Source organism: Arvicanthis niloticus, chromosome 10, assembly GCF_011762505.2.
Source record: "Arvicanthis niloticus isolate mArvNil1 chromosome 10, mArvNil1.pat.X, whole genome shotgun sequence".
Taxonomy (NCBI): Eukaryota; Metazoa; Chordata; class Mammalia; order Rodentia; family Muridae; genus Arvicanthis; species Arvicanthis niloticus.
In genome coordinates this window covers 20898875-20926539 of record NC_047667.1, presented here as the reverse complement: position 1 = coordinate 20926539, position 27665 = coordinate 20898875, and the positions used below count along the sequence as shown (strand labels likewise).

Genomic DNA, 27665 nt, shown 5'->3' with positions numbered 1-27665 from the left:
CAGGTTCTGAGATTATAGGTGTGCACCACCAATCCAAACTGTTAAACTTCCTTCTTAGTTACAGAAGCACAGAGTTGGCTCTCCAAAGTGGCACTGAGTGAGTGGGCCCCTCAGCTCAGTCTCCTCTCTCCAATCTGCTCTTTGCCTGGCTCATCAAATTTATTCATTGTAAGAAAAACAAATCTGCAGTCTTGCTAGGAGACTCATGAGGAAACCTCACACCCCACAGCCTCCTCTCAGGGTGACACAGAGCAAAAGCCCATAGTTTGGAGGGATCTCCTTGGCACTCCTTAAAACCTTTTCATCACACACACACACACACACACACACACACACACACACACTCACATTTCAAGACAACTTTATTACCAAAACAAGCAAAGGAGACTGGCATTTAAATAAATTATACAAATATCTCAAGAGGTAAGGTTTGCAGCCTTTCCAGGGAATCTATGTCACAGGTCAGTGTCTATAAGAACATGCACAGGTATTGACAATCTGGATTACTCTTTTTCCCTCACCCCCTCCCTTCCTGCCACAGTCATGTCCAGGGCAGCAGTCTGTGTGATGCTTGCATTTCCCAAGAGTTGCAACTGTGGAGTTTTCTTCAGCACCTTTTTTGCACCCCTGTACCCTCTGTTTCTAACCACACTTTTACCATGGGTTCTGTGAATGTATATAGACTCAGCGTGTTGCAGATCCACACTCCTCAAACCCCAAAACCTAGCCACTGTAAGTCTGCCATCCCTTTCAGTTTCAGGTCTGGTGTGCAGGTTAATGGGATCTAGACACTTGGTTCAAAGGGGATTTATAATGTCCTGAGGCTCTGTGAGCTTCTCTGCTGCCTGGACTTTGGAGAAGGTGGAGTAGGGGAGCATAGATTGTCATTGGCTGGGGTTCTCTTCCTTTTGGAATTTGGCACTTTGAGTGCAGGGCACAGTGAATCCCAGATAACATTGTCTTTCCGCCTTCCAAGTTTTGGGCTCCATTGGCAGCCAGATGGCATACTGAATTCACCGAGAAGGAGCAGCTGTGGCCAAGAATGTGTTGGCTCATTGTCAGAGCCCTGTTCTTTAACTCTACAAAGACTAGCTCACAAGATTACTTAACATAGAGACATATAACGAAGGTCAGGCTGGAGTTAATAATTGGGTTATTTTCCTAGGTTGGGCCAGCCCAACCTGTTGGCACAGGGGTCATTAGATTGAAGGAACTTGAAGAACAAAGAAGAGAGGCCAGTTTTTCTGTGTACTTGCATAGTAGTTTTTATAAGATGTGTGTGTGTGTGTGTGTGTGTGTGTGTGTGTGTGTGTGTGTGGAGAGAGAGAGAGAGAGAGAGAGAGAGAGAGAAATAGAGGAGACCTATTTACTTTCAAGTCAACAGTAGGATGTCTCTAGAAATCTCTCTGTTTACCTGAGAATTTAACTCCTATTGTCCCTTTTCTAGGGTAAAAAGGTCTGGAGATTGTTAATAGTTCCGTGTAGAGGGAGATCCAGTCTGGAATTGTCCTTCACATCTATACCCAGTAGGGCTTTGAAGCTGGTACCTCAGGACTTCCTCCCCTGCCTGTCAGGTCCTACCATCACAGCTCTGGGGTACAGGCGGATAGGGGAGGGTGCAAATGACCTGCCCTTTCCAAGTGAAAATGGACAAGGCAGATTTCCTAAGTGGAGGCAATATGGGCTCTGAGGTCAGGTGGACTGTCTGGGCCTAGGACCCACCGGTTTGCCCCCAGTTTACATTAGAAACCTATTACTCCTTCCATGCATCCAGTAAAGAGGGTTTCATAGAAGATTTTGTGCAGAATAGCTGCTGCTGTATCAGAGGATTCTGCCAGCCACCTGTTTCCTAGAATGGGGCAGCCTCCAGGCAGGAAAGATTCAGAAGGTGGAGTCAGCCCCATGGTGGGCTGTCCCTGGAGAGGTAGTGCTGATAATCTTGAGGGTCCTGCCCACTGTCCACACTAGAGTGCTGGACAACAGTGTGGGGCTGGGCAGTCTTAGCACAATGAGAGAGAAATGGGCACAAAGACAGAGACTCCTGGATTGTGGGTAGTACCGTGTCTTTGAGGCACACAGCTAACAACTAGAAGAAGCAACTGGAGGGACAAGCTTCAACATTCTAACCCCTTTCATCCTTGTATCCCACGACAGCCTGAGACCTTCCCAGGCAGAACAACTTAGGACACAGACCCATTTGAGCTGCATCCCAGCTCAGCACAGTTGCTCTTATCATTCTGTTCTTAGCTCACTCTTAAGGCTGGAAGTCAAGGTGTCCATCAGCTGCCATGGGTGGGGCTTGCGTAGATGGGTGGAGTGAGCTTATAGCTGGCCCAGGCTTGAGTGGGAAGGGAGAGGTGATGAGATGGCTTCACCAGAGTCTCATCCTTGTCAGGGTGGGCTCATCCAGCTGTAGAGGCTGAGATGGCTCTTTCCCAGGGAGACAGGGAGAGAGGGAAAGGTGGGAGAGAGAACACAGTCGAGAGAGGCTCTAGAGTCTTGGTGGATACACTCTTCTCTCGGTCACTTCTGGGATCCCAAGTTTATCATCCATGGAAATCCCAGATGCCAGGCACTCAGGAGGAACCAAATGGGTCCTCACAGGGCAGTCAGGGTCTCTGTGTGAAACATGGTCCCGAACATCTCCTGCAGAGATTACAGGAAGGATGAGTGAGGGGAGAGGAATAGATCTGCTGGAGTTAGAGTGGCTGCAACCAAGAATGTACCTCGAGCCAGAATGAAGCACCCTGAGACTGTATTAGCAAGTGAGCAGGGGAGGCAGGCTAGCACAAGACAGGAACTAATACTGGGTGATGGGGGAAAGTGCTAGTAGCATCTAATTGTGAATTGTGTTCCTCCTGACCATGTTGTGTGTGGTCTTTGGGACTTTCTTCTCCAGTGTTGGCTCTGGTTTTTTTTAAGAATTAAGTAACACCACTGTCAAGACCAGAAAAGCTGTATCATTTCTGTTCCATCTAGGTTTTAAATTCTTCTTCTTCTTTTTAATGTGCTGGAGATTCTAAGAGAGCTCATAAATGAGCCTGTTAGCTTTCAGGTCTCTCTTTCTATCAGCACCCAGAGGACCATGGAACTCAAACCAGGAAAGACTGGGAAGAGAGATACTATGTTAACAGACCCAGAGCCACATCTCTCTAAATGTAGTCACCTGCTTTCTTACATTCGGGCCACTAGAATGGTGATAAATTTCACAAGCCCCACAGAACAGCAACAGCTCATATTGCATAGCTTTGAGTTTTAAACGCTTATCCAGTTGCAATAATGATTCCCACGTTCCCCCAAATGTCATATGATTCTCCCAGTATGCAGTTTCTAAAGAGCAGGGGCCTTTGTTCATTGCTGTATGCCCACCTGCACCAGTGTCGGGCAAGCAGGTGTTCCGAAAACCCCTCATGAATTAATGAAAGATGAGTACCCCTCCTGCCAGTCCTGGGGTGGACGTATTTACCAAAATGTCTCTTATTTTACAGATAATAACAACCGGCCCAGTGGTCTCATGTAGGCATCTACAATCACTGAGTTAGTACCCTAGAGAGTTAAGAATAGATAGCGATTCTTAGTCAGGCATGGAGGCACAAGACTTTAATCTCAGCTCTCCAGATGCAGAAGCAGGTGCATCTCTATGAGTTGGAGGCTAGCCTGGTCTACAAATTGAGTTCTAGGACAGCCAGGGCTACACAGAGAAACTCTGTCTCGAAACAAACAAACAAACAAACAAACGAACAAACGAATGAACAAACAATCCCCCCCCAAAGATAGCAATTTTCTAAGACTTTGTCCAGAAGCTATCTCATTTCGTAGGACAACCCCCCCCCACCATGTGTATTGATGCTGAGAAGAGTCATTATTAAAAGACAGGTGACACCTTGCCACCTTCAAGGTTACAGCTCTGAACTGTAGGAGACAGCAAGCCAACACCTTAGATAGAAGCAGGGCTTCTTTCTTTCTTCTTCTCCCTCACCTTTTGCCCCTCTACTCACCTGTTCTAAGTCCCAATAGCTGGGACCATCCTCTTCCGAGTCATACAGGGAGAATTCAGTGTCCCCTGGAGCCTGAAGGGAAGGAAGCAGGTGCAGGATGAGCTCAGGTATCAGAACATCACTAGGCGAATGGTGGCGGGAAGGATGCAGGCTCCAGAAGACCCCATGTTTCCTCCTCCCCCATTCTCTGACCCTTCTTTGCCTGCCTCGTGACACAGCACAGCTATAGGCAGATGCCCACAGGGCCTGTCCCCCTTGTGAGCATGATAGGCAAGGAGGTGCTGGTTGCTTGACTTTGGAATTCCTTTTCTTTGGAGTTCTGTAAAGGCTGGATATTCAAACTCCTTTTGTTGGCTTTCTCCCTCACTGTACTGTTGTAAGGAGTGTGTATGCATTGTGTGTGTGTGTGTGTGTGTGTGTGTGTGTGTGTGTGTGTGTGATATTTATAATAGATAAGTAGAGAATATATGCAGTATAAATTATTTTACAAATATTAAAACAAGGATGAGAGAGATGGCTTGGTGGGTAAAGGCATTTGTCACCAAGCTGAAGAACCCAAGTTTGATCCCCAGGACCCACATGGGAGAAAAACACAGATAGGTTGTCCTCTGGCCTCCACATGCATGACATGATGTGTTTGTCTATACACACACATACACACATATTAAATAAATGCAAAAACCTGAAACCATTTATTACATTTAAACTGCAATAATTGGATGTTATCAGTGTAATGACAAATAACAAGGACTCTTAAGAGTCCCTGTGGACAAGGCTCACAGATCAGAAAACTCCCATAGTCTTCCAGGACCTGCAGGTGAAGGTGAGGATAGGTCAGACTCTTTGCTTTCTGAAATTTTAAACAGAAATATTTGTGTCTTTCTCTCATACCACTCACTGAGCTAGTAAATTAAATGCCGAGAGTCTGAGACAAAACTCAGTTTCTCCATTCATCTTAGCTTGAGATTTCCAAGCCAGGGCACCCACTACCACTACCAAAAAAGTGAAGGTGGTGGGTGGGGAGACAGTGTACATAAGTGGCAATAAATAAAATTAAATCTTTATGTAAGATGCATAGCTATCACTTAACCACGAGCAGAAACAAGCCGAGTGTGGCAGGCAATGGTTGACAGTGCCATTCTATAGATGGGGCCCCGAGATTCAAAAGAACGAGACAGCAGAACTGCTGTTGGAACTTAAACCATCTGCAGTTCTTTCTGATGTCCGTTTGTCCTGTCTGTGAGAGCTGGAACCTAGGATTCCTTAGGTGTGGAGACCTTACCACTTGGAAGTTGCTGGCTGGAGCGCTTCTAGCATTTGCCTGGGCAAAGAGGACTGCGTCGTGGATGCTGGGGAACACGTGATGGCGCTGGACACACCCATCTTCAAAGACACCTCCGTGGCTGATGTCATTGTACACCTGGGCTGTAAAGGAGGCAGGTAACAGGAAAAGGTACTGGTGTATTGGAGTTGGTGGGAGGGGCTGGTGGGGAGGCTGACAATTGGCCCTGCAGTATCAGTTCTGGACGGCAGAGGGCAGTATGAGCTCGACCATGCTAAGCTCTCAATACAGTGGAGAAGGAAGTGGTTGGATTTAAGACGTCATTGCTTGCCGAGGAAAGGTTAATACATCCATGTGGAGATGGTTGCCAATTCCAGCCCTCAAGGCTTAGTCTTCCTCTTTCCTCAAACTTCCAACATGCTGAGCCCTTACTCTGATCCCATTCTGGAGATGGTTTTTGGGGCGTGGTCATGGAGGTGGGAGTGGGGGGAGGGGGAGAGCTATGATTGATCTCACTATGGGGCCCTTGCAGAGCCCTGCTGGGTGGTGTCTGGATATGTATGCATCCCCTTCGTATTTCTCTTGGATCTGTGTGTGCTTTCTGCCCTTGGCATGTGTGTAAATGCAGTGAGCGTCCTTTGCTCTGAGGCACTTCCTTGAGGCTGCTTAAAATACCCCTTGGAGACAAGTCTCTGGGAAGCCAGGGGGTGTGGGCTTTTCATGCTTATACAGATCCATGAACCTTCTGATTTGAAAAGGATCCCAAGCTCAACTAGTCAGCCCCCCAGTTTACGTGGCTGGAAATGAATAAAGTGACTTGGCTGGCTTGACTCAGGATACACACAAATGAGGGTGAGCAGAATATAATTCTATTCACTCTCAATTACATGGACATACCCCACCCACAGGAAGCTCGCTCGTTCACTCATCTCCACTGTATCCCTTTCCAGCCCCTGGTTCCCTAAATGCCCACTCAACTCCCACTTTTCTTACCATGGATGTTCACCAGGAAGATCTGGACTCCGATCTTCTCATAGGTGGAGCTTAGCTAGAGGAGTCGGGAAGGGAGGGGAAGGAAATGAGAGAAAAGAAAGGAAAGGAATGTTCTGAGTGGGTCTTAAAAGTGACTCATGAAACACACTTCAGAGGGGAAGACAAACAGACAAGCAATCCTGAGGGCCCTGGCAGCCACAGGCATGAGTGGCAGAGAGCACCCTGGGTCTCTCTGGAGTGTTGGCCCAAGGCCTCTCTGAAAAGTGGGGCGGAAATGGGGCTTTGCCACTGTGGCAGACACTTAAAGTTACCGTGGCCTGTTTTAAGGGCCAGATCTCTGCTTTCAGTGTTCAGAACCAAGGTTCAATGAGGCAAGCTTTCAGTAAAGGTCTCCACCTCACTGTCCAGCCTAGAGAAGTCAGCTGAGCTCAACACCAGAGAAGGGCCTCTGCTGTCCTTGTTTGGTAGTGATGTCAGCTGAATACATTCTTTGTGCCCTTGTGCTCTCCTGGATTGCCTCCATTGGGGTCTCTCTGAGGCTTGTTGTCAATCTGGCATTGGCAGGGCCACTGAAGAGTGATCAGAGGGGTCCTTGTATTCTTGGCATCCTCAGGCTGCCTGTTTGGCCTGTGTGTTAGCACACGGGTATTATGGTTTCTTCTCTCCTGGCTTCACTGGTGTGGGCAGCAGGACCAAGGACCAAACTGGCCTCACTCAGAGGACCCAAGGTGTGTTCTGGGACTGATAACTTGATAAAGAACTCAGGATGGTCTTGGTGGGTGGGCTGAAGCTCAGGGAACTCACTCTAACGCTTCAGTGCCCTCAACTGGCCCTGAAGAGTGTGTCCACCCTGTTTGCATGGGGTCAGTGAGTCCCTAGGGTCTGGAACCTCCCTCAGCTGGTTCAAATGAGGGCCTGAGGGAAGTGGGGACTCACCCTCCTCCCGCCCTACGGTGCCTCACCTTGGCTAGGGCTTTGATGCCCATCAAGTCCACAAAGCTGACTCCACTCATGTCAAGGATGAGAGTGTGGAAGGTGACAAAGGGTGGCACACTAGCTAGAGCATCACTAGCCTCCCTGGGGGACTGAGTGGAGGCCGGCAGCTCACATGTGGCAGCTGAGGAGGTGTCTGGACTGAAGGTGATATAGGATATGTGAGCATCAGCCGAGGGAGCTTGGTTGTTGTTGGGGTCAGTAGAGGGAGCACTTTCAAAGTCCTGTTGGAGTTCCTGTAGAGAGACCGTCTGTGGGGGGAAAGGGGGACAGTCAGGACCGTGCCACTGAACCCTGAGCAGGGCAACATCTCAGCTTGGTGGTGAATACGGGCTTCTCCTAAAGCCCCTTCCTGTGGGAGGCCTGCAGGTTGTCTCTCCTAACCCAAGTGGGAAGAACCTTCCAGAGAAGCCTGAAGCCTTGACTGCTCTGCTTGAGAGGAAGTTGAGAGAGAGAGAGAGAGAGAGAGAGAGAGAGAGAGAGAGAGAGAGAACTAGAGCAGGGCTCCCTGTGCATTTGCCCATGTCTGCCTGCTTCTCCTATACTCCTACCCTCACACAGCCTGGGCACCTAGGAAATTCCCACTGGAGATAGGGTGCAGTGGTTACCCGGGAGCTGGTAGCCTCCTTCTAGAAAAGTGACCATCAGTGCCAGCAAGTGCTCCCAGCAAGTGCTCCCAGACACTTCCTGCCTTCCTCTCAAGGTGCTGCAGGCTGGGAGCCAGGGTCAAGGTAAGAATGGGCATGGAGGTGGTCTAGGTCTCAGTTCACCTTGGTTTTCATGAAGAGGGACTTTCTCTGCTGTGTGGGCATTGCTGTCCTCTTCTCCTGCTTCCGGAGATATTTCTGCTTGGCCAGTAAGACTTTCTGGGGGTCCGTACCTGTCTGTGGGGAGAGGGCCAACAGCAATCTCGACCTGTACTTTGTGGGACGGCCTGCCCTTGGCTCCCAGCCCCTCTCTGCTTCCATCTTCTGGTCACTCTCTCTTCAGCCCTTCTGGTCAGCAAGGATGGAGGCTTACCTTGGCAATGACTTTCTGCCTGAAGATCTCTGAGTTGGCAAAGTAGAGAGGGGAGCAGTAAGTGACAATCTTAACTCCCTCAATTTCCTGGACCTGTGACAGGGAGACTGAGCTCAGGTCACAGATAGATCTTGGGGAGGGGGGACAGAGTGAAGGAGGGAGGTTCTGAACTTGGATCACGTACCCTGTTGTAGGTCTTGGGGTTCACATAGATGTCTGTGTCCATGACCTGGGCCAGTGTGGAGCCATTTCGACTGGAAGAAGAAGAAGTGGGAGGGGAGTAAGGATGCTAACATGGTAGAGAGACGCTGGAGTGGGGATGGGAAACCCAGTTAGTCTTTCTGCCTCGGGGACCTGGGCCTGGTGGTCTGTGGCTGGTCTACCAGTACGTATATCTTGAAGTGGCCCAGACTGGGACTCAGGGGAGAAGGAAGAAGAGTATGTATGTGAGAAACCAATAAATCTTTGGTTCTGAGTTTACAAGAAAGACAAGGTTTCTCCAACACTCAGTGCTGTCCTTGCCCATACCCCCTAACCTCCTCTGCAGAGGCCTTGCCTGCTCTAATGGCTTCTTTTGGAGGAAGAGCACAGAGCCCATCCTCTGACCTAGTGTTCCCCAGGGTAGGGCCCCATTTGGGCTGAGGTTCTCACAGTGTTTCTGGAGGGGTGGTGGGTCTCACTCATTCTTCCTTGTCTGCTCCCTCCTCATCCCCAGCCCTCTGAAACCATGCTGGTTTGCTCTGAGGTTTAGGGTACAGAAATTAGATAACTTAGTCTGCCCACTGTCCTGGCTGGGCAATGATGTACTCCTGGGGTCTGGTAGCATGTGCCTGTGCTGGGCCCAGAAGGCAGAGGATAGTGTGCTATGCTAAGTCTTGGCATGGGGGTTCCCTTGCAGGCTGGTCCGGCAACCCCATACTGTGCCTGGGAGGGACAAGGTTGTCACTTACAACTGGGTCTGGAAGATGACAACCAGGATGGAGAAGGCCACGCCCACTGCGACACCGTAGGGTAGGCTCAGGAAGAACGAGGAAAGGAAGCTCACCACCCAGACACACTGTGAGGAGAGAGATGTCAAAGGCAGCCTGGGGAGAAAAACTGCCTCTTTCAGGAAGTCTTCTGGGATTAGTCAAGGTCCTAGTCAGCCTGCCCAACTCAGATCATTTCTTCTGCTATTGCTTCATTTTTTGCAATGAGTCACGTACTGGTGCTTCAGCTTGTTTGCCTGTTTCTCTTACACTGAGTGCAGCTTGCAACCTTTTTTTTTTTTTTTCCCCCCCAGAGCTGGGGATTGGATACTGGGCCTCATATACTAGACAAGCACCCTACCATTGAGCTCTACCCCCACCCCACCCCAGTCCTTGGTCTAGTTTTAAAAATAGAAATCTAGCCTTCTATTTTAATAGAATACAGAAGTGTGAGCAGAGAGGTCACATGAGCGGAGTAAGAAGAGCCAGCAGCCCCTGGTTCAGGCGCACCCAGGTTCAAAGCTGGATTCTGAACGGTGTAGCCGGGCGAGCCAGTTTCCTAGACCACACAAGGGAAAATGAAGTCCACTCTACAAGAAGACCGGGGCATCAGAGAGTCATCGGTCCTAGCCTGGCAGTGTGTTGTTGATGTGAGCTCTCTTCCTGTCTAACAGTGAGGTGCCCATGCTTTGATGGGAGCTCAGTCCCTGAACAGAGAGTGAGGCTGGTCTCCTGGTTGGGTGCATTCTCCCTCAAGGGCCTTCAGGTGCTGCCAGATGGTTCTAAAGCTGTGCTTCTCAACCTTCCGAATCTGCAACCTTCTAGTACAGTTCCTCATGTTGCGGTGACCCTCTACCGTAAATCACTTTGTAGCTGCTAATAATAGAGCTACAATTTTGCTTCTGGTACCATCGGATGTATAATGTACGATGATGGTGCATATGATGATAGTCATAGTGTAAATATATGATATATGAGATATCTAATATGTGACCCCTGTGAGAAGATCACTTGATCCCCAACAGGGGTCAGGACCCACAGCTTGAGAACTGATGTTAAAGGTGTCAGTCCCTGTTGGGAATTTCTGTAGAAGCTCAGCGAACATCAAGTCACATGGCAACATCTGGCTACAAGGGACTATGGCCAAAGCCAAGAGATGGGTGCCTTGTGGTAAAAGCAGATCCTTGGGTTGGAAATTAGAACATTTATTTTCTTCCTGTCTTCCCCACTCACTGGGAACCCCCAAAGGGACCACACATTTCCTGATTTTAAAGACTTCCTTCCCTACAAGGTGCAGTCAAGCCTTTGCCTTCCAGAGGCAGGAGAGCCCAGAAGTCTGGAGCCCAGCAGGGAGTTTCCAGCTAGACCCTGGCACCTGCTTCTTTCATTGCCTTTGATGCTGTATTCACTGAACCGTTCTGAGCCTGACTTTGATCATCCTCAATTGGGTTTAGTAAATCTCTGGGCTATGGTGGGTGGGCTTAGGTGGAAATAAGACGGCATTGTCAATAAGCTGGAGCTTTTATCAGTCCTGCCTGTGAAGGCACAGCTGCAGTATGAAGTCATACTCGAAGGATGTTTACGTAGTATGGTGCTTTCCCATTGTGATTCATTTAACCTCAGAGCCAGTGTATAAGGCAGAACAGATGAGGAAGTAGAGCCCCAGAGAAGCCCAGAAAGTCGCTCAGGATCCTGGTCTTCTGCTTTATATTCTAAGCTTTTTTGTTTCCTTCACAGAATTATTATTTTTTTAATGGGAGGGGGCACAGTAAGTGATAAAAGTAATAGATACTAAGTTTTGTTGATCCCGCACGGAACCCAGACCACATTAGTTTGCTAGTACGAGCCCATCTTCTTCATAAGCCATCCCAAAGTTGGGAGAGTGCATGTCTGCTTCAGAGATGCGGAAGCTGAGGTTCAAGGAGGTGAAGGAATTTGCTATTGGCTACAGAGCCAGGGAGTGGTTGAACTCCCTGTGAGTGTCTCTCTGCACAGTTTGGCTTCTCAAGCCCTGGGGACTAGGGAACAGCAGACAAAAAGGCTCTGCGTCAGGCCAGAGCTGCAGGCTGCAGGAGGGCAGGAGCAACCCACACTTACACAGTCCAGCTTACTCTTCCTCCAGAGGTAGTAGGGGTCAGTGAGTTGCTTGAGGGAGTTCTTGAGGTTGACAGCTATCAGGGCACCTAGCACAGCCTGGGAAAAGCAGAACATTGCGTCGTGTCATTTGAGGTATCCCCTTCATCCTGGCCTTCCTACACACGCCTGACCCTGGAGCTTAGTAGGACAAGGCCAGAGTTTCAGGACTCTCTCTCCAAACTCTGCCTCAATCTCAGGGTTGGAAAGCAAAGCCTCTTGAGCCTTGCACTTCGTTCTGGGCCCAGCTTTACTTTACATTTCCTCTCTCCCTGCATCCCTGAATGGCTCACACCTTAACATCTTTGTGAGAGGCTCGGAGGGTGCCCTGAAGCACCAGATACCTTGCCTTCTATTCTCCAGCCTAGGGATAAAACCCCCAGAAAGCCAGAGGTTGAAATCAGTCACACACAGTGTCAATCAATCCCACACAGCAGCTGTCTCACTGACAAGGCAGACAGTCAGCCTCAGTCTCCCTCACCCATACAATGGAGGAATAAAATCGACATCATTTACTTTGTAGGGTAACGACCACCTAATGTGATAGTGATGGCCAACCAAGCGCTACTCCCACTCATAGGGATTGTTTTGCTGTCACTGTCCTCCACTCTCAGTTGGGCTCTTACCTTGGGGAGAGGGTACAGATAGGATCCCAGGACGAGCATGGTGATCATCACCACCAGAGACACACACAAGCTTGCCACCTAGTCAGGGAAAAGAGCTGGAGTGAGTGGGTTTGGGGGTCTTGTGACTTGGATGGCATGCCCATAGCACCTGGACATCTTGGGGACAGTTGCTCAATTTCCACTCCTACCCCAGTCCCCTGAGACAAGGCTCACCTGGGACTTCCCTCCAGCCCCATCCACAGCCAGTGTGACAGAGAGAGCGCAGCAAATGACATGGATCTTGAAAAAGGAGCCGAAGAAGTTGCTACAGCCCAGGGCAATCATCTCCTGTGGAGAGACGGCAGGGTTGGTTGGTGGGGGGTAGGACTGAGATTTAGTCAGCCAGCTGTGTGAGGAGGGCCAGGGGGCCTATGGTTAGGAAGTGACCATAATGCTATACAACCATACACTAGCGCTCAAAAGGTTAGCCTCAGGGCTGGGGAGATGGCTCAGCAGGTAAAATACTTGCAGCATGGGCATGAGGACCTGGGGTTTAGACCTCCAGCTTCCATGTAAAAAATTAAACATGGAATCCCAATGCTGAGGAGGCCAAGAAAGGAGGGAATCCCAATGCTGAGGAGGCCAAGAAAGGAGGGAATCCCAATGCTGAGGAGGCCGAGAAAGGAGGATTCCCAGAGCTTACAGGCTAGACAATGCAGCCAGTCAGTGAGTTCTAGTTCAGTGAGCCCCTCCCCACCCCAAAAGGTTGGGAAGTGATAGAAGAAGATATTAGATAGTAAGCTCTGGCCTTCATAGGTAGCACACACATACATGTATATGAATGCGTATACATGTGCGTATACGTGTGCATATACATGAACAAGTAAGCTTTCCCCCAAGACTCCCCACACCAAAAGAAAGGAAGAAAGCAAGCAAGCAAGCAAGAAAGAAAGAAAGAAGGAAAGAAGGAAAGAAGGAAAGAAGGAAAGAGAGAAACAAAGAAAAGCAAAAAAGAAAGTTAAAAACAAGAGGTCAACTTCTTAGGTCTAGTCCCTAACCCTTACTGCTTCACATCAGCATAGAGTCCCAAGACATCTTCCTCTGCCCTTTGTGAGGAGCTGGGGTGTAACCCAGAGCCTCTTGTATGCTAGGCAGGGACTCTACCACTGAGCCATTCCCCCAACCTCCTAGGCTGTCATTAATAGGATTCTGTGGGCCCATACCCCTGAGCCCTGACAGGGGCAGCTGGAGATAGATACCTGGTTAGAATCCACGTCATAGCCATGCTTGCTGGCCAGGGTCCTGCCCATAGCCAGATTGATGACATAGCCCACAATTGCCAGGGAGAAGGCTGTGCCCACCATGTCCTTCCACTGCGAAACCATCGGTGCCACTGGAGTGGGAAACCTGCCAAGGATCCAAAAGAGGCAGAACCCAGGCAGGGCTGTGAGAAGGAGGGGAGCTGAACTCCCTCCATGTAGCAGAGTCTTTCTTGTTTGACTCGTCCCACGTGGTCTCATTATAATCAGAGGGCAGATCCTATGGCAACTGAGTTTTAAAGGAGGAAGCCAGGGCTTAAGAGACCTAACTTCTTCAGGTCAATAAGCTGGCAGATGGGAGGGCTTCATTGTGCCCAGATTCTGAACTCTGTGCACACTAGTGTTTAGATCCACAGACCTCTGGTGCTGTGAGGTTTCGCCTCCTCCCTTCCCTGTTCCAGCTCTGTGGAACATGTGGGGCAAGCTTTGCCCGGTCTTCCTGAGTCCAGCATGCATGTTTAAAGATTTTAGTTGATCTTAGTGGCTACCTTTCTGCATGGATAAAGAATGTGCATTACAGAAAAGTGATGGGAGAGAGACTTGTTTGACTGTATTCAGTCCATGAAACTTATGGGGGCTGGGAGAGTTGCCTCTCTTAAGATCCACTTTCCATAAAGTGGCCAGTATGGGCTGGTTATGTGGCTTTTCCGAGTCATATAACCAGGGCCATTCTCAGGGCCATATAGTTTGTAATGACCTTTAGAGCTGCTCATGTCCAGCTCCCCCCACCCCCACTCCGGCTTTGTTGGAGAATGGGGTGCAGTTGACCACTGAGTGTTCTGGACTTACCCTTGTCGGATCTCCCCCACAATCTGCATGTGATATTTTTTTGGCATCTTGCAGCTCCCAGAGATAGCTGTTGCAACTACCACCTGTAAATCCCAAAGTGAAGAATGGATATTGGCTCTTAGTTGGGGTTAGGACGGGCTTCTTTCTTATATCTCTTCCCAGATCCCACTGCCTTGCCTCCTTGGGGGATGGTGTGTACGAGGCAGCCCCAGGAGTCACACGGGGGTCACACAGTGGCCATAGAGCACATTCACACGTGACTTCTGGTCCCGCTGGCTGCTAGTGGAGTGGGTAGAGGGACAGACAAGGGCTCCTTTGCTCACAGTCTCCCCCTCCCCCCAATCCTGATCCTCAAAACCCCATCTCCAGGCAGGCAAGATCCTCACCACGATCATCTCGGTTGGAATGGGGAAGTGGATCTTGTGCATGTACCGGGCGTTGAGCTCCTTCACCAGCACCAGGAAGACACCGCTGACCAGGGCAAAGATGAGCGAGGCGATGTTGGTGTGGGGGAGGTTTTTGCAAATGTCGATGAAGGTCTAGGGGAGAGAGCATCACAGGCTCCCATCCTTTCTTCCCATACTGCCCTGCCCTTGGGTGCCTGGCCCAGGGGAGAGATGCCGCTGGAGACATACAAAGGCAGAACACAACCCAGGTTGTGAATACCATCTCATCTCCAACTACCCTCTCCCACAGGGGGCGCCAGGAGCGAATGCCAAGATAGCATACTTTCTTATAGTGTGTGTGTGTGTGTGTGTGTGTGTGTGTGTGTGTAAGTGTGCGGCACACATGTGCAAATGCCTGTGGAGGCAAGAAGAGAGTGTCAGATCGCCTAGAGCTACGGTTACAGGGGGTTATGGTCCACCTGATGTGGGAGCGGGGAACGTGAAGATGATGTATTTTCCTTATCAAGAGTTTAAACTAAAAAAAGAAGGGCTTTCCAGGTAAAGGAGTTGAGGCACTGGAATGGGGGGTCTCCTTTTCTGCAGGAATTGACCACAGAGAACCCCAGTGAGTGCACGAGAATCTGTGTTAGATCCCTTTTCTACAAGGAGAGCCCACTGGGATCCTCTCAGTGGTCCAGCCAGCTGTCAGGATGAATAGTTCACAACCTCTGAAGGATGTGAACTCTGCTCACGCCCTGCCCCTCCCTGGAGGGTGTTTCTAGACTCACAAAGACGATGGAGCCAGGGCCTGTATAGGAAGGGATGGTCAGACCAAAGATGTACTTGAGCACAGAGATCAGAATCTGCAGGCCAGCAGCTGTCATGAAGCCCCGGATAAAGGATTCCGAGAGGTAGATGGCAACAAAGCCAAACTGCATGAAGCCCAAGGCCATCTGGAAGGAAGAAAGCAAACAGTTCATGATGGGTCATCTGCTCCAATGCTTGCCTGACACATAGCCCGGCCTGGAGCCTCATGTAGCTCTGAGACAGTAGGGACTCAGGGAAAAGAGGCCTGTGTTGTAACCTTTCCCTGCCACTCACTATGACCTGGGTGCCTGCCACCAGACCTAGGTCTCCTCAGTACATAGCCTCTCTGTCATGTCACCAAGCTGGCTCCAGTTCCTTCATCTTAAAATAAGTGTGGTCCTCCTCCAGTGCCACCTGTTGCCCAACTGAAAACTCAAGAGTCGCACCGCCTTTCCTCCTACACACGGCTCACCACAAGTCAATGCTCTTGGCAAAATATTTCTTCTTTCCTCCACCATCTCCTTCTCCACAGCCACCACCCTGTCCCTCCTGCCAGGGCCTCTGCACAATCCCTGCCTTAGGTCTACCTACACCTGATAGGACCCAAGCTGCTTCCTAAGGGACAGACCACTGACTTTATTATTGGGCCCCTGCCTGCCTTTCTAACTTTCTAACTTTCTAACTTTCTAACTTTCTTTAACCTCCTGCCTTTGAACCACACTAAACCCCTTGCCGGCCCCTGCCTGGTCAGGCTGCACTGTTTTGGGCTTCCATGCTCTTGGGTGCTGTCCCCTCTGCCTGGTGCAGCCTTTGTGTCTGTTCATTTAAGGACCAGTGAACCCACCCCTGCTTTCTCAGGTCAAATGTCCCCTCCTCTTTGAGGACTTTCCTAGGTCCCCAAAGCCACTCGTTCATGGCTCTGCTGTGCCTCTTATCTTGCCACAGCACACAAATTTATCTATTGACAAGGTCACTTCCTCTGTCCTGCTTGGAGCCACTTGTGAACTGCCCCCCCCTTTTTTTATTTTATCTTTGTATCCTCAGGGCTTAGCTCAATTCCTGGCAGAGCAAAGCCACCAGAAAACATTAGGTGAGTGATGAGTGAGTGACTGGTCCTCTCTGGCGTGGCTGTGAACTTGCACACCGCCACACTACATTGTGTTCATCCACACCAGAGGAACCCCTTGTCCTTCTGGTTAGGTGGTCAGTTTATGCAGCACACCTGGGGTGGGGTTGTGGGTAGAGGAGGCTCGAGGGGCAGGAACGATGCTGGCAGAGGTCAGGGTTTCTCTAAGGGGCATCTGAAAGGTTCTGGGCAGACTTTATGCTAAGATAGTTCCATCAGAGGCACAGAGATGGGTGGGTGGATGGGGGAGACTCTAAGCTACTTTTAAGGTCCTTTAGGCCCTAGGATAGGGAGGACAGCAGAACTCTAAACTAACTTTAACAGCACCCTGTGGGGTTTAAGGTAGCGTTAAAGTGATCTGCCACCTTCTGAGTGCGGTCACTGATAGGGTGGACTAAGCGGCTCACCTGGATGACAGCAGTCAGGCAGGCAAGTGTTGCAGACACATGCAGCCTTTCTGCCTCCATGGCTGCTGTGTCCACATAGGTCTCATTGGTGGTGGTGTTGAAGATCTGGAATTTCGACTCTGGGGCCAGCTGCAGACAGATGTTACCCACCAGGATGCTGATAACGGCAAAGGTACCTGTGGTGCCCCACCCAGCCAGCAAAAGTCAGAGGTTTTCAGTGTGCCCATGGCAATGGTCAAGAGGTCCAGCCCAGGGACAGGTACCAACCCCTTTGAATGGTTCCCTACATTGGGCTCTGCCCGTAAAACTCTCCACCAGAAGCCATCTCTAAGCTGCCAGACACTTCCCGAGATCATATTCATCCTTGTCACTGGACACCAACTCCAAATGCAAGCATCAGAGCCTGGACCAGAAACCAGCCCCATGTCCAGGTTCTTTTGCTCCATCTCACTCACCACTAGACAACTCCAAATATCCCTGCCGAGAGCAGCCATTTCTCGAATCTGTTTGGGCTGCATAGCATATGGTATATCTTATTCTGTCACACTTTGCCCTCCTTCCTGAGAGGAAGATGGAACAGTCTGTGCTGAGAGCTCACATGGGTGTAGTGATTTCTCCAAGGCCATCGAGGACCTAGGACAGGATGCAGCAACCGTCCTTTCAGGTCAGATCAACATCAATTCCAAGAGAACGAAGGTGGAAACTGAGCCTCCTTCACCATGCCCTGAGTCTCTGGGGTTCAAGTCATTGTGCTTGTCAGAGGGGAGAGACCTTACCTGGAACCATCTGGTGTATACCCCCTAAGAAGAAGTAGGTCAGGAGGGGGAAGAAGGAGGAGTAGAGACCGTTGACAGCAGGAAGGTTGGCCAGCAATGCAAATGCCATGCCTGAAGGAGGCAAAGAAGAGTGAGGGTTAGCTCTGGAGAGCATCTGGTTCACAGGGGTGGGGGTGCTCACAGAATGGGGTTTCGGAGGTAGAGATGGTGAAAGAACAGGAGGGAGTGGCCAGCTAGGCCTGTACTCTCACCTTGTGGCACCTGGATGCACCCCCCACTGAGTCCACCCAGCAAGTCAGGGACGATGTAGTCTTTGATCTTGTACTTGGGGAGCCAGGAAAGCACAGGCAACAGCCCAAACACAATGGCTTTGAACTTGGCAGAGGAGCACCTGCAGGAGAAGACAGCGGATTGCAGAGAGAGACGCTAACATTCCTGTCATTTGGTTCACTGAATCTCAGTGCAGTCAGTATCCTGAGCGCATCCTGTGCTGCAGGATGTCAAGGAGGGAAAGTTGTGCTTTAAACCTGAGAGTCCGGCAACATACCCTGGGCATCACTGTTGGCTCTCCAATTGGGAATCTATGAGGCTTTGACTGCAAACTGTTGATTTTATAGTATTCAGCCTTCTTGAAGTGTCAAGTCCTTTTCTCTTAACTTCTCAAAAACAGGTAAACTCTGTTGTCCCGTGAGGTGCACTCTGCCAACCTGGTTTCCTCTACCTATGGTGAGTCTAGCATGGGCGTTCACCCCTGGCAAAGCATCAGAGTGAAAAAGATGGGGGAGCTATTCCTTGGCCAACAGGGTAAGGAGTATTGATCTCTTCTCTGTTTGTGGAACACCCTGAGATCCTTTCATGGAAACTTATGAGTAGCTGGAACAAGGGCTTACAAACCCAAGGGTGACAGCCAGTGGATTGATGACTTGGGGTGGGGGTTGCTTTTCTTCTCCCAGGTGAGGGAAGGCAAATGCTCTGGGTCCCTCCGGTGACTCACGGCCTGATTAGGCTTCCTTTCCTGCCCTGCACCAATCTTTACTCTTTACTGTTGCTCAACAATAGTTTCCCTGACACTGGGGCCCTGGATGTCACCCAAGACTGAAACCAACACAGACAATGCTTTGTATCCTGGAAAGTAAAGGCAGATTTTTTTTTTCTGTTCCGATTAAATACTCTGTAGAATGGCATCTGCAACAACCCCCCCCCCACATCAGCTCCGCCTCTTATGTGGCTTGTGGTGCTTCTTGCAGCCAAGACATGGTGAACAGCTTGATGCAAACGGAAAACCTTGAGCTAGGAGGCAACAGTCCTGCAGGCGCTCTGTCAGGTTGGCTTATGGCAGAGAAAACTGGACTCACCGGTAGACAGTTGGCTGGGAAAGGAATACAACCCAATGCCCAGCCTTCTCGCACCTCTGCCATATGTCAGGTAAAGCAACCTGAAGTCTGAAGGAGGTGCTGGAAAGAGATGCCAGACAACTTATACAGAAGCCTCAGAGGTCGGGACAGAATTGGAGGGAGAGATTAGCTCTCTAGACATCTATTCATTCATTCATTCATTCATCCATTCATCCAACCAGTATTTATTGGAGCACTGCCTGTGTGTAAGACACTGTTCAAGGCTCTTGTGCCAACGTCATGGGGAACTGTTAGTTTCTGTGTCTCTAGAGTTTTAATCATCGCTATTCTCCAGGAAAACATCAGATCCTCCATCCCTCCAGCATGCAAACAACCCAAATGTCATCTCATAGGACACAAAGACTGGCTGAGCCCATCTGTCTGGGGAACATAGTTTTGGTGACAGGGCTCAGACACTGGGCACACAGCTCTTGAGTGTCACTGAGCAAAGGTGGAGCCTCCCAGGAGAGGCAGGGCTGAACTAGGATTTTTAGTAAAGACTCCAGTGGGTGATTCCCCTGGCCTCAACCTGTTCCACCTGTGGCTCCACTTTAGCTACTGCCAGTGACCTCAATCCAAGTAACTGAATCAGCTGTTTCCCCAAGGGAGCAAGGGAATGTGATGTTTGCCAGAAGTCTGGGGAAGGAGGAGGAGGGGAAAGGTACTGGGGGGAGTGGGAGGGAGAGGACGGAGCCCGTGGTCCAGGCTTTTGGGTTATGGATATGGGCCACTGTGTACAGCCACTTCCTTTGGGGCAGTGTTTGCACAAACCACCACCAGAGTTTAGGGACCCTGAAGGCTGGCGAGGCTCCTTTCAGTACAGCCTAGGAATTTAGGGCCTCCTCTAGGAATTCTTTGAACCAGATAGAAGAAGGGCTATGCAAGAGGGGATGAGGCAAGGGAAGATGGTGCCTCGGGTACCCTTTGATACACAAGGAATGGGGCTTGGAGGAGAAGCTCACATGCCCGTTTCTACTCCATGTTGTAGCACATCCATCTGCAGGTCCTTTGAGGACCAAAGAGAGGTGTGGGAGGATTCGGACTGCAGGAAACCCAGGGCAGGGGGTAGAGACACCCTACAACCCTCTGAAACAGCTAGCAGATCTTGTTCCCCTCTCCATCTTCCCTGTGGATCTCAGACTATAGGCGCTTGCAGGCTCTAATCTCCAGGGTTCAGAATCTCCCCTCCCCCAGGACTTTCCTAACCCCTTGGGGACTGGTCCAGGAGCCACATTACCTGAAAGTGTTGCGAAGTTTCTCTCCCACCGGGTAGGCGCGGTCCTTCTTCTCAAACTCATCATCGAAGAGGGAGAGAGAGTACGCAGCTCTGTCTACCACGTAGCGGGGCCTGGGCTGGCTCATGTCTGGGGCATTGACAAGCTTTGGGAGAAGCAGAGTGTGGAAAGGTGAGGGGCATCCCTTCTGAGTGCCAGCTGGGGCCTCTTCTCTCTGGTCCTCACTGCAACAGAGATTTATTCCAGTCTTCCCGCCCCTATCCAGCAAGGTGCCTCCCTTCCTCTGTCAAGTCTTTCCGCCAGACTCACTTCTTTCGGTGGCCTTCCTTCTCAGGTACTGATGATACACACACTCGCCCTGGCTGTTTTGCTTGGCACCCAGCACGTGGCTGGCACTCCACACCTGTGACATCACTGTCACTCCCGCTGAACACCAGGCAGAGAGAAGGTGGGAGTACAAGGACAAAGGTCACAGCTGGTTTCCAATACGTTAATCCTATTCCCCTTAGCCCAGGATGGCTCCATAAACTGCTTCTTGCCCCAGGCCTCTGTTACCCTGCCAGAAGGGTTCATATCATCCAGCCAGTTAGCTTGGAACAAATGGGACAACAACCTGCCTAGAGGCAGGGGGATGGCCAACGTGACCTTAGGAGGACCTCTGTTGGATAAGACTGTCTGCCTACAACTTCACCAACAGGTTTCCCCAGGAAGGACAATGGTGTGCTTGGGGAAGTCTGGATGGTCGGTTTTGGCTCTCTCCCACAGCTTCCTGGGCCCAGCCTCTCCCCCACCCTTGTGTATGAGTGCTTCTCTCCTCCTCACTCTTTGCGTAACTTCACTGATGTTCCAGGAGCTGAGCAGGGCAGAGCTTGGTGCCAGGGCCCTTGGGGCTCAGAGGAGTTCCCTGTAAGAATTGGTAAAGCTGTGTGGAGGCCCTCAGGGGAGAAGGTAGATGCGGTGGTTTGAGGGAGGCCCCCACTTGAGAGGTCCCCAGGGAATCTGGGGTGGCTGTAACCACAAAAGATTTGAAGATAGGGTTGAAGATGTGTAACCCCAGAGGGACCCACCCTGCCAGACTTCCTAGGTGAAGGCCTCAGAGAGTGGGTTAGTGTGTTTGCCTTTTTGGAAGAGAACACTGGAAAGAGCTGAAAACCCAGAGACCTGAGACTGGTTCTGGCTATGTTGGAAAGAAGGAAGGGATGGTATTTCGTCTCTGAGCCTCCAACCCCTCATCAGCACAGTGGGGTGGGCTCCTTACTTCACAGGGACATAAGTGTGATGGCGAGAAGGAATTACGGAAAAGGCAAAGAAAGACAGCTGAGTGTCTTGGTTAAGGAAGTTGTGTTGCAGTTGATTGGCGTACCCAACCCTTTGGTCTATGGGCAGAGAAAGCCTTCCTTTGAACAGGCAGGTTGGACTGTTAGTGAAACCCCATGATGCTACCCACCAGAGGGTAAGATGGATGGATGAACCTACCCACGGAGCCCCTGGCCAGCGGCTTGCCTGGTATTTAGTACTTAACAAATGCTTATTGACTGAATCAACCAATGGAGTTTTGGAGGAGACCTGGGCAGAAATGAGTAAGGGCCGTGGTATGTGAGATGTGTAGTGGGAGAAACTCAAAGTGGCTTCGAGAAAACAGCCTAAGCTTTAGAGGCAGAGTGACCTGGGTTCATAGGTGCAGTTTCTTCATCCCATAAGTGGGGATAATAACAGTCCCGACGGTTGTTGTGGGGATTAAGCGAGCTCGTGTGTGAGGCTCCAGTTTCTTAGGTTCCCAGCAGGTGGCAATGGCAGTGATTATTAGTATTACGATGGGAGGATGCTTTCTTCCTCATGGGAGATGATTCTCCAGCATCCAGTCTTCATGCCCCATGGAGCAGAATGGCTTTATTCTTCCTCCCAACCTCCCTGGGGTCTGCCAGGGGCTGGCTTTCTAGCTAGCTAGCTTGATAGGCTCATTGGGAGCAGTGGGTGAGGAGTCTGATGCCCCAGAGGAACCCATAGTGCCAGGCCTGGCTTCAGGGATGCTTGCAGTGTGAGGTGTGTGTCCCAGGCCACTGAATGGACCAAAAGAACTGGCCAAATACTTCAAGGTGAGCTGACTGACAAAAAGCAGAGTCATTTAGAAGAATGGGAGATCTTGTTCTTGTCCCAGCCTTTAGGGTGGGAGTGGGCTGAAAGATTGTCCCAGGCTATTTTTAAAGGCTACCTGTTCTAGCATACTTTCAGGCTGGGATATCTCGTGCTACTATTCCAGATCCCCTATCAGTTTTCCCCTTTGCTCAGCCACTCCTTTCCTGCCACTTGTCTCTATCCCCCAGCCTCCACATTCAGTTTGTTCACCAGTCCTACTGCTACTTCTGTCTTTTTTCTTTTTCTTTTCCTGGCGCCCCCCCCCCCCCCTCCGGGTCTCACTTCACTCAAGCAGCATTCTTAGCTGATTTCTTGGCCACCAGCTCTCCTCTTCCACACAGCACTTATGTCTTGCTCGGAAACCTCAGTCATTTCCAGGAGGCCCAAACCCAGGCTCCTCTTTTTGGCCTTGTGTTAGATGATCCAGTTGGCTGGCCTCTCTGCCCCATACAGGCAGGTTGTCCACCCCAAACAGGCTCTCTCTCCAGAGTTCTCCTCACCCCAGGTGCTCTGACTCATTGCTACCTGTCCTTGAGGCCTGCTCAAATTCTTCCCCCACTCCTATCCAGAAACCTTTCCCACTTCCCCTGCCTAGGGTGACTACTCTTTCCCCATGTTCTCCTTCATGGCTACTCTGACCTAGGTACTGTAGTGGGCTTCAGCCATTCCTGGCTGCCTGTCCAGGAAAATTCCTGGCTGCCTGTCCAGGAAAGAGACGGAGGAAAGGGACGGAGGAAAGGGACAGGGGTGCGAGCCTTTTAGAAGGTACTGGACAGGTGACTCAGCAAGGTCTCTGACTCTTGGGGCAAGGCTTCCCTGCATCCTGAACTCTGGAAGTCCCCAATGACACAGGCTAACAGAAGGAAAAAAGTCCCTTTGCGTTTGGTAACCCCAGCCTACTGCTTTCCTGAACACCTCTTCTCCTATTCCAGGACCAGGGCACTGCGGGGAACCAGGGCTTTTCACAAATCTGATTATAAGAAGGAGAAGCCAGCAGTTGGGTGAGGTCAGGAAGTTCTGGCTAGAAGGGGATTTGAGGATGGTGTTTTTATTTTGTGAATGAAGAAACCGAGTCTTGAGGAAAAGCAGATCTGTGTGAACTAGGCCTTTGACAACTATTCAAATGCCTATGATGGAAGGGGCTACAGGACGTCCAGAGACGACACTGACCCATGCTCTCTGATGAGCTCTGCTCATACCAGACTTCTGGGTTCTGCTTCTCCTCTTGAGGACACTGCCTGCGTTCTGCCTCCTACCCTGGCCTCAGCTTGTCTAGCACAGTGGCAGACCAAGTTGCCAGGGAAGGCTCAGGGTCATCCCTGGCTCCTGAAGAAGAGGCACCTTCCTCATACTTTCTGTTTTCAGGAAGGGGTGAGCATAGCAGGGACAGCCCCTTCGATCTCAGCCAACCCTTCAGGCCTTGGAGCAGTGGCTGAAGGGAAAAGGATGCGTTATCATGGTGGGGAGACCTCAACCTTTTGTAGAAGGGCTTAAGGGGTTCTCAGAGCGCTAAGAGAGCCTTCTAATTTGGGTTCAGTGGGGAGCCAGAAGGCTGGAGGGATGGCTTCAGGGTTAAGAGCATGTGCAGAGGTCTGAGGCTCAATTCCCAGCACCCACATGGTGGCTTATGCCTAACTCCAGTTCCAGGAATCTGACAGCCTCTTCTGCCTCCATAGGTACCACACACATGCACACACACACTACATACATACATACATACATACATAGATACATACATACATACATACATACAGGCAAACCCCTCATACACATAAAATAAAATTTAAAACTCTAAAATAACAACAAAAAGCAAGCAAGACAGTGAGAGAGGTATCAGAGAGATGTGTTGATCCCTAGTTGAACACATAGCCCAGGTGGGTCATCATTGTGTACTGAGCCCTACCCTATCACAGTGTTAGCCCCTCAACGTGGATGGACTTCAGGTGCCATGTGACAGTACTGAGGAACAGGAAGGTGACTCTCACTGGAGAAAAGAGGGAGGGCATCCTGAAGAGCTGGAGGTGGGCTCTTTAGGACTTAGAGGGTTGGAGAGAGAGAGAGACAGAGAGAGAGACACAGAGAGAGAGACAGAGACAGACACAGACAGACAGACAGACACACACACAGAGAGACAGAGATAGACACAGACAGACATACAAACACACACAGAGAGAGGGAGAGAGAAAGACACAGACAGACAGACAGACACACACACACAGAGACAGAGAGACAGAGACAGAGACAGACAGACACAGAGAGAGACACAGAGAGAGAGGGGGGGGAGGAAGGGAGAGAAAGAGAGGGAGAGAGAGACAGAGACAGACAGACACACACATACACAAAGAAAGAGAGAGAGACAGAGACAGACACACACATACAGGGAGAGAGAGAGAGAGAGACAGACAGACAGACAGAGAGACGGAGAGAGAGAGAGAGAGAGAGAGAGGGAGAGAGAGAGAGAGGTGGTTACACGGACAATTCCTAAACCTGGGAGGCAGGAGGTCAGCCTGGTGCTGGAGGAATCTGGGGATGGTGTACCTCTGAGGAGCTGGAGCTGGATTCTGTGAGGACTCCCTCAAATGAGTTCCTACAAAGGAAAGCTCACTGGATCTCCTCCCTATGCCCTGCTAGATCTGTGGATCCCCTTAGAATGCTTGTTTAGGGGTGGGCTCAGCGTGATGCCTAAGGGAATGAAGGATGGGGTGCCAGGCCTGGGAAAGCAGTCAATCCTGGCCATTACTTTTTATGGCCGTCTCAGGAAGATTCCCTTTCTAGCACTGCTCACTTGTCTTTCCTTGGCCTCCCCTTTCTTACTTGTTCCTATGCTCCAGTCACAGGCCCACACACTCTTTTCTGTAGGAGGAAGGACATTGGGGAACAGAAAGGTGAGCACCTGCCCCTGGATTTCTGTCACATCTGGAGGTGACCCTGTCACTGTAGCCCAGAGTGACTTCCTTCCTAAGCCCTGGCTGGGGTAAGGGTTCCTGGGAGTTGTTCCTTGACACACCTTGCCAGACACTGGAGCAGACTTAGCTTGGCAGATTCCTTATCACAGGACTCTACCTGTCTGATGGCTATGTTCTGGGGAGAGGAAAGGTCACCTTGAGGTCCCCTTGGCTCCAAGGGCTTACCCCTTGCCTTCCTCATCTGGGGTAAGTATCCCAAGAAAGGCAGCATCTTTTCTGGCTAGAGTGGGGATATAAGCTGCTGACAGGAGAGAAGGTTGGAGTCCTGGCTGAAGACTGAGGGCCTGGTGGGCAGAGGGAGGCTCTAGGAGCCTGTGTACCCCTAAGGCATTTTGAAATACTCTTTCTTTCAACTGTCACTGTGTTTCTGGTGCATATAGTCCCCTATTCTAGCCCCAGGCTGATGTCCTCTCTACTGTAAAGGAGGATATAACCAAGGCAAAAGTTGACTCTGGTTGTTCTGGGACTGCATCCTTGGAAGGGGACTCACTGTTGGGTGGGAGACTCAAGTCTCCATTCCTTATCTCCAGGCCCGCTCGCCCAGCTGCCTTCCCTGTTGAGAACAGATGAACTGGGGCCTGAGTTCCAGCAGAGAGTGTAAGGTGAGACGCTGAACAGTGTCTAACAGTGAGACCTGCACAAGGTCACAAGGTCCCTGGAAGGACACGGACGGAATAAGATTCTTAGAAGTTCCCTAAGAGACCAGTGAATCTAAGAATATAGGTCAAACCCCCAGGTAGCACTGAGTGAAATCTGACCTCCCCTGGAGGATTATATCTTTCAAGTCACGACCACATCACACTCCATAATTTGGCTCATGTCCAGCTGGTCATGAACGGTGGCCTCTAAAGGTTATTTTATAGAGTTTGAGACACTCTCACTAGATACAGATTATATGTCACTTTGCTGGAAGCCCCTGAGTACTAAGAGATAAAGGGTCGGACTTGCTTCAGGATTTCTTAGAGTAAGCCTCAGGGCAGGACAGACCCCAGGGGGAGCCAGAAAGCCTGGCTTAGTATCTGGTTCTGGTATGTGCTGGTCTTCACGTGCAGCACAAGCAGGCTCTGGCCAGGTTCTGAGAGCCTGCTGGGGGCTGCAGGGGCTCTGGGAGAGGATTATCTTTGGGTAAAAACACATAGGGAGAAATTTCTCTATCTGTCTTATTTCAGGGTGGGGAAGGCTTTGCCACTTTAAGGGGCACATCCTTAAAGCTGGTCTCGTCTAGGCACTCTCTCCTAACAGGCCTAACTAAGCTCAACCCAATAGTTGGCATTGCGATGATAAAAGATTTGCCTGGCCTGGCTTGGAGAGCCTCTGGGCTAATTTCCAGAAGTAGAGACACTGTCTAAGGATGCCTTGGGAGCTTTTAGAACCGTGGGCTGGGAGGTTCAGGATCTGGGTGCCTGTGAGTCTGGCTCATCACCACTGTACTGGCCCAGACCCTTCTGATGCTGCACCACGAAATGCTCTAAGGGCCTGATGGAGCCAGTCCCTCACTTGCCTTCCTCTGCAGCTACCTCTTTCAGCTTCATGGAAGCAACAGGGACCAAATAGGAGTCCATAGAGCTCATGCAGAGGGGTCCAAACTGGGGAAAATAAGTGAGGGAAGGAGATGGTGTAGAGACAGAGACACAGACACTTCGAGATGCATCAAGAGCTCTCTGCTTCCAGGATTTGAAAAGAAGTGGAGAGTGCAGGTGGCTGCTTAAGAGACCCAGGTGGCCCAGGAAGGTCCAGGCTCCGTTCCTTTTCCTGGAAGGCCTTGTTTTGCTCGACTCTGACTCGGTATCACTGAGCTCCTCCAACACAGAGTCCATTCTGTGTGTTCTTCCAGCGAAACTCACCCTAGCAAGCTGAGGTCTTTATGGTACGCTCCGCATAGGGCAAGGACTGGAGGGCTGCTCACAGGATCCGGTTCAGAATGAGCTTCCCATTTGTACTCAGGTTCGTAAGCCCCCACCCCATCATCTCTCTTCTGAGGGTACCCCTGGGGCCTGCCCTCTTCTCTGGATAACCCCCAGCCCTTGGGTGGGTTGGGCTGGGTGGGGCTTACCTCTGGGTGAGCAGAGCCGGCTGGGCAGGGCTGCAGGTGTGTCTGGGCAGCGGGCAGCAGAGAGGTGTTCCTGAGGTGTGTGAAAGGGCTCTGCTCAAATAATCCAGGGAGGCGTTTATAAATAACTTCACCTCAGGGCCGCAGGTGAGCCCCGGCTTCTGATTGGCTCTGACGGGAAGTGGTTTTGAACACTACACCAGAGCTAAGCCTAAGGAGATAGGAAAAGGAGATAAGGGGGGAAAGGTCCCAAATGAACAGCCCTTTTTTTGTTTTACCTGG

The 27665-nt window shown here is 50.6% G+C and overlaps 1 protein-coding gene across 2 annotated transcripts; it reads right to left on the bottom strand.

The window, feature by feature from the left end:
* Window positions 1–344: 344 nt before the first annotated feature.
* On the bottom strand, window positions 345–27665 carry Slc26a9 (solute carrier family 26 member 9). Of its 2 annotated transcripts, XM_076941137.1 has the most exons (22): window positions 27387–27665; window positions 20541–20657; window positions 20234–20376; window positions 17854–17993; window positions 17603–17713; window positions 16827–17002; window positions 15275–15439; window positions 14487–14639; window positions 14101–14183; window positions 13252–13399; window positions 12227–12340; window positions 12014–12091; window positions 11352–11447; window positions 9237–9343; window positions 8471–8540; window positions 8287–8379; window positions 8037–8150; window positions 7236–7517; window positions 6274–6328; window positions 5281–5423; window positions 3999–4070; window positions 345–2646 (listed from the first exon to the last, which is right to left on the bottom strand). In XM_076941137.1, exons 3-22 carry the CDS (start codon window positions 20356–20358, stop codon window positions 2599–2601), a joined length of 2373 nt encoding a protein of 790 aa, XP_076797252.1. In that variant the 5' UTR covers window positions 20359–20376; window positions 20541–20657; window positions 27387–27665; the 3' UTR covers window positions 345–2598. The 2 variants fall into 2 exon arrangements, with proteins under 2 accessions (XP_076797252.1, XP_034369227.1); XM_034513336.2 differs by lacking the exon at window positions 20541–20657 and having other exon boundaries at window positions 27387–27664.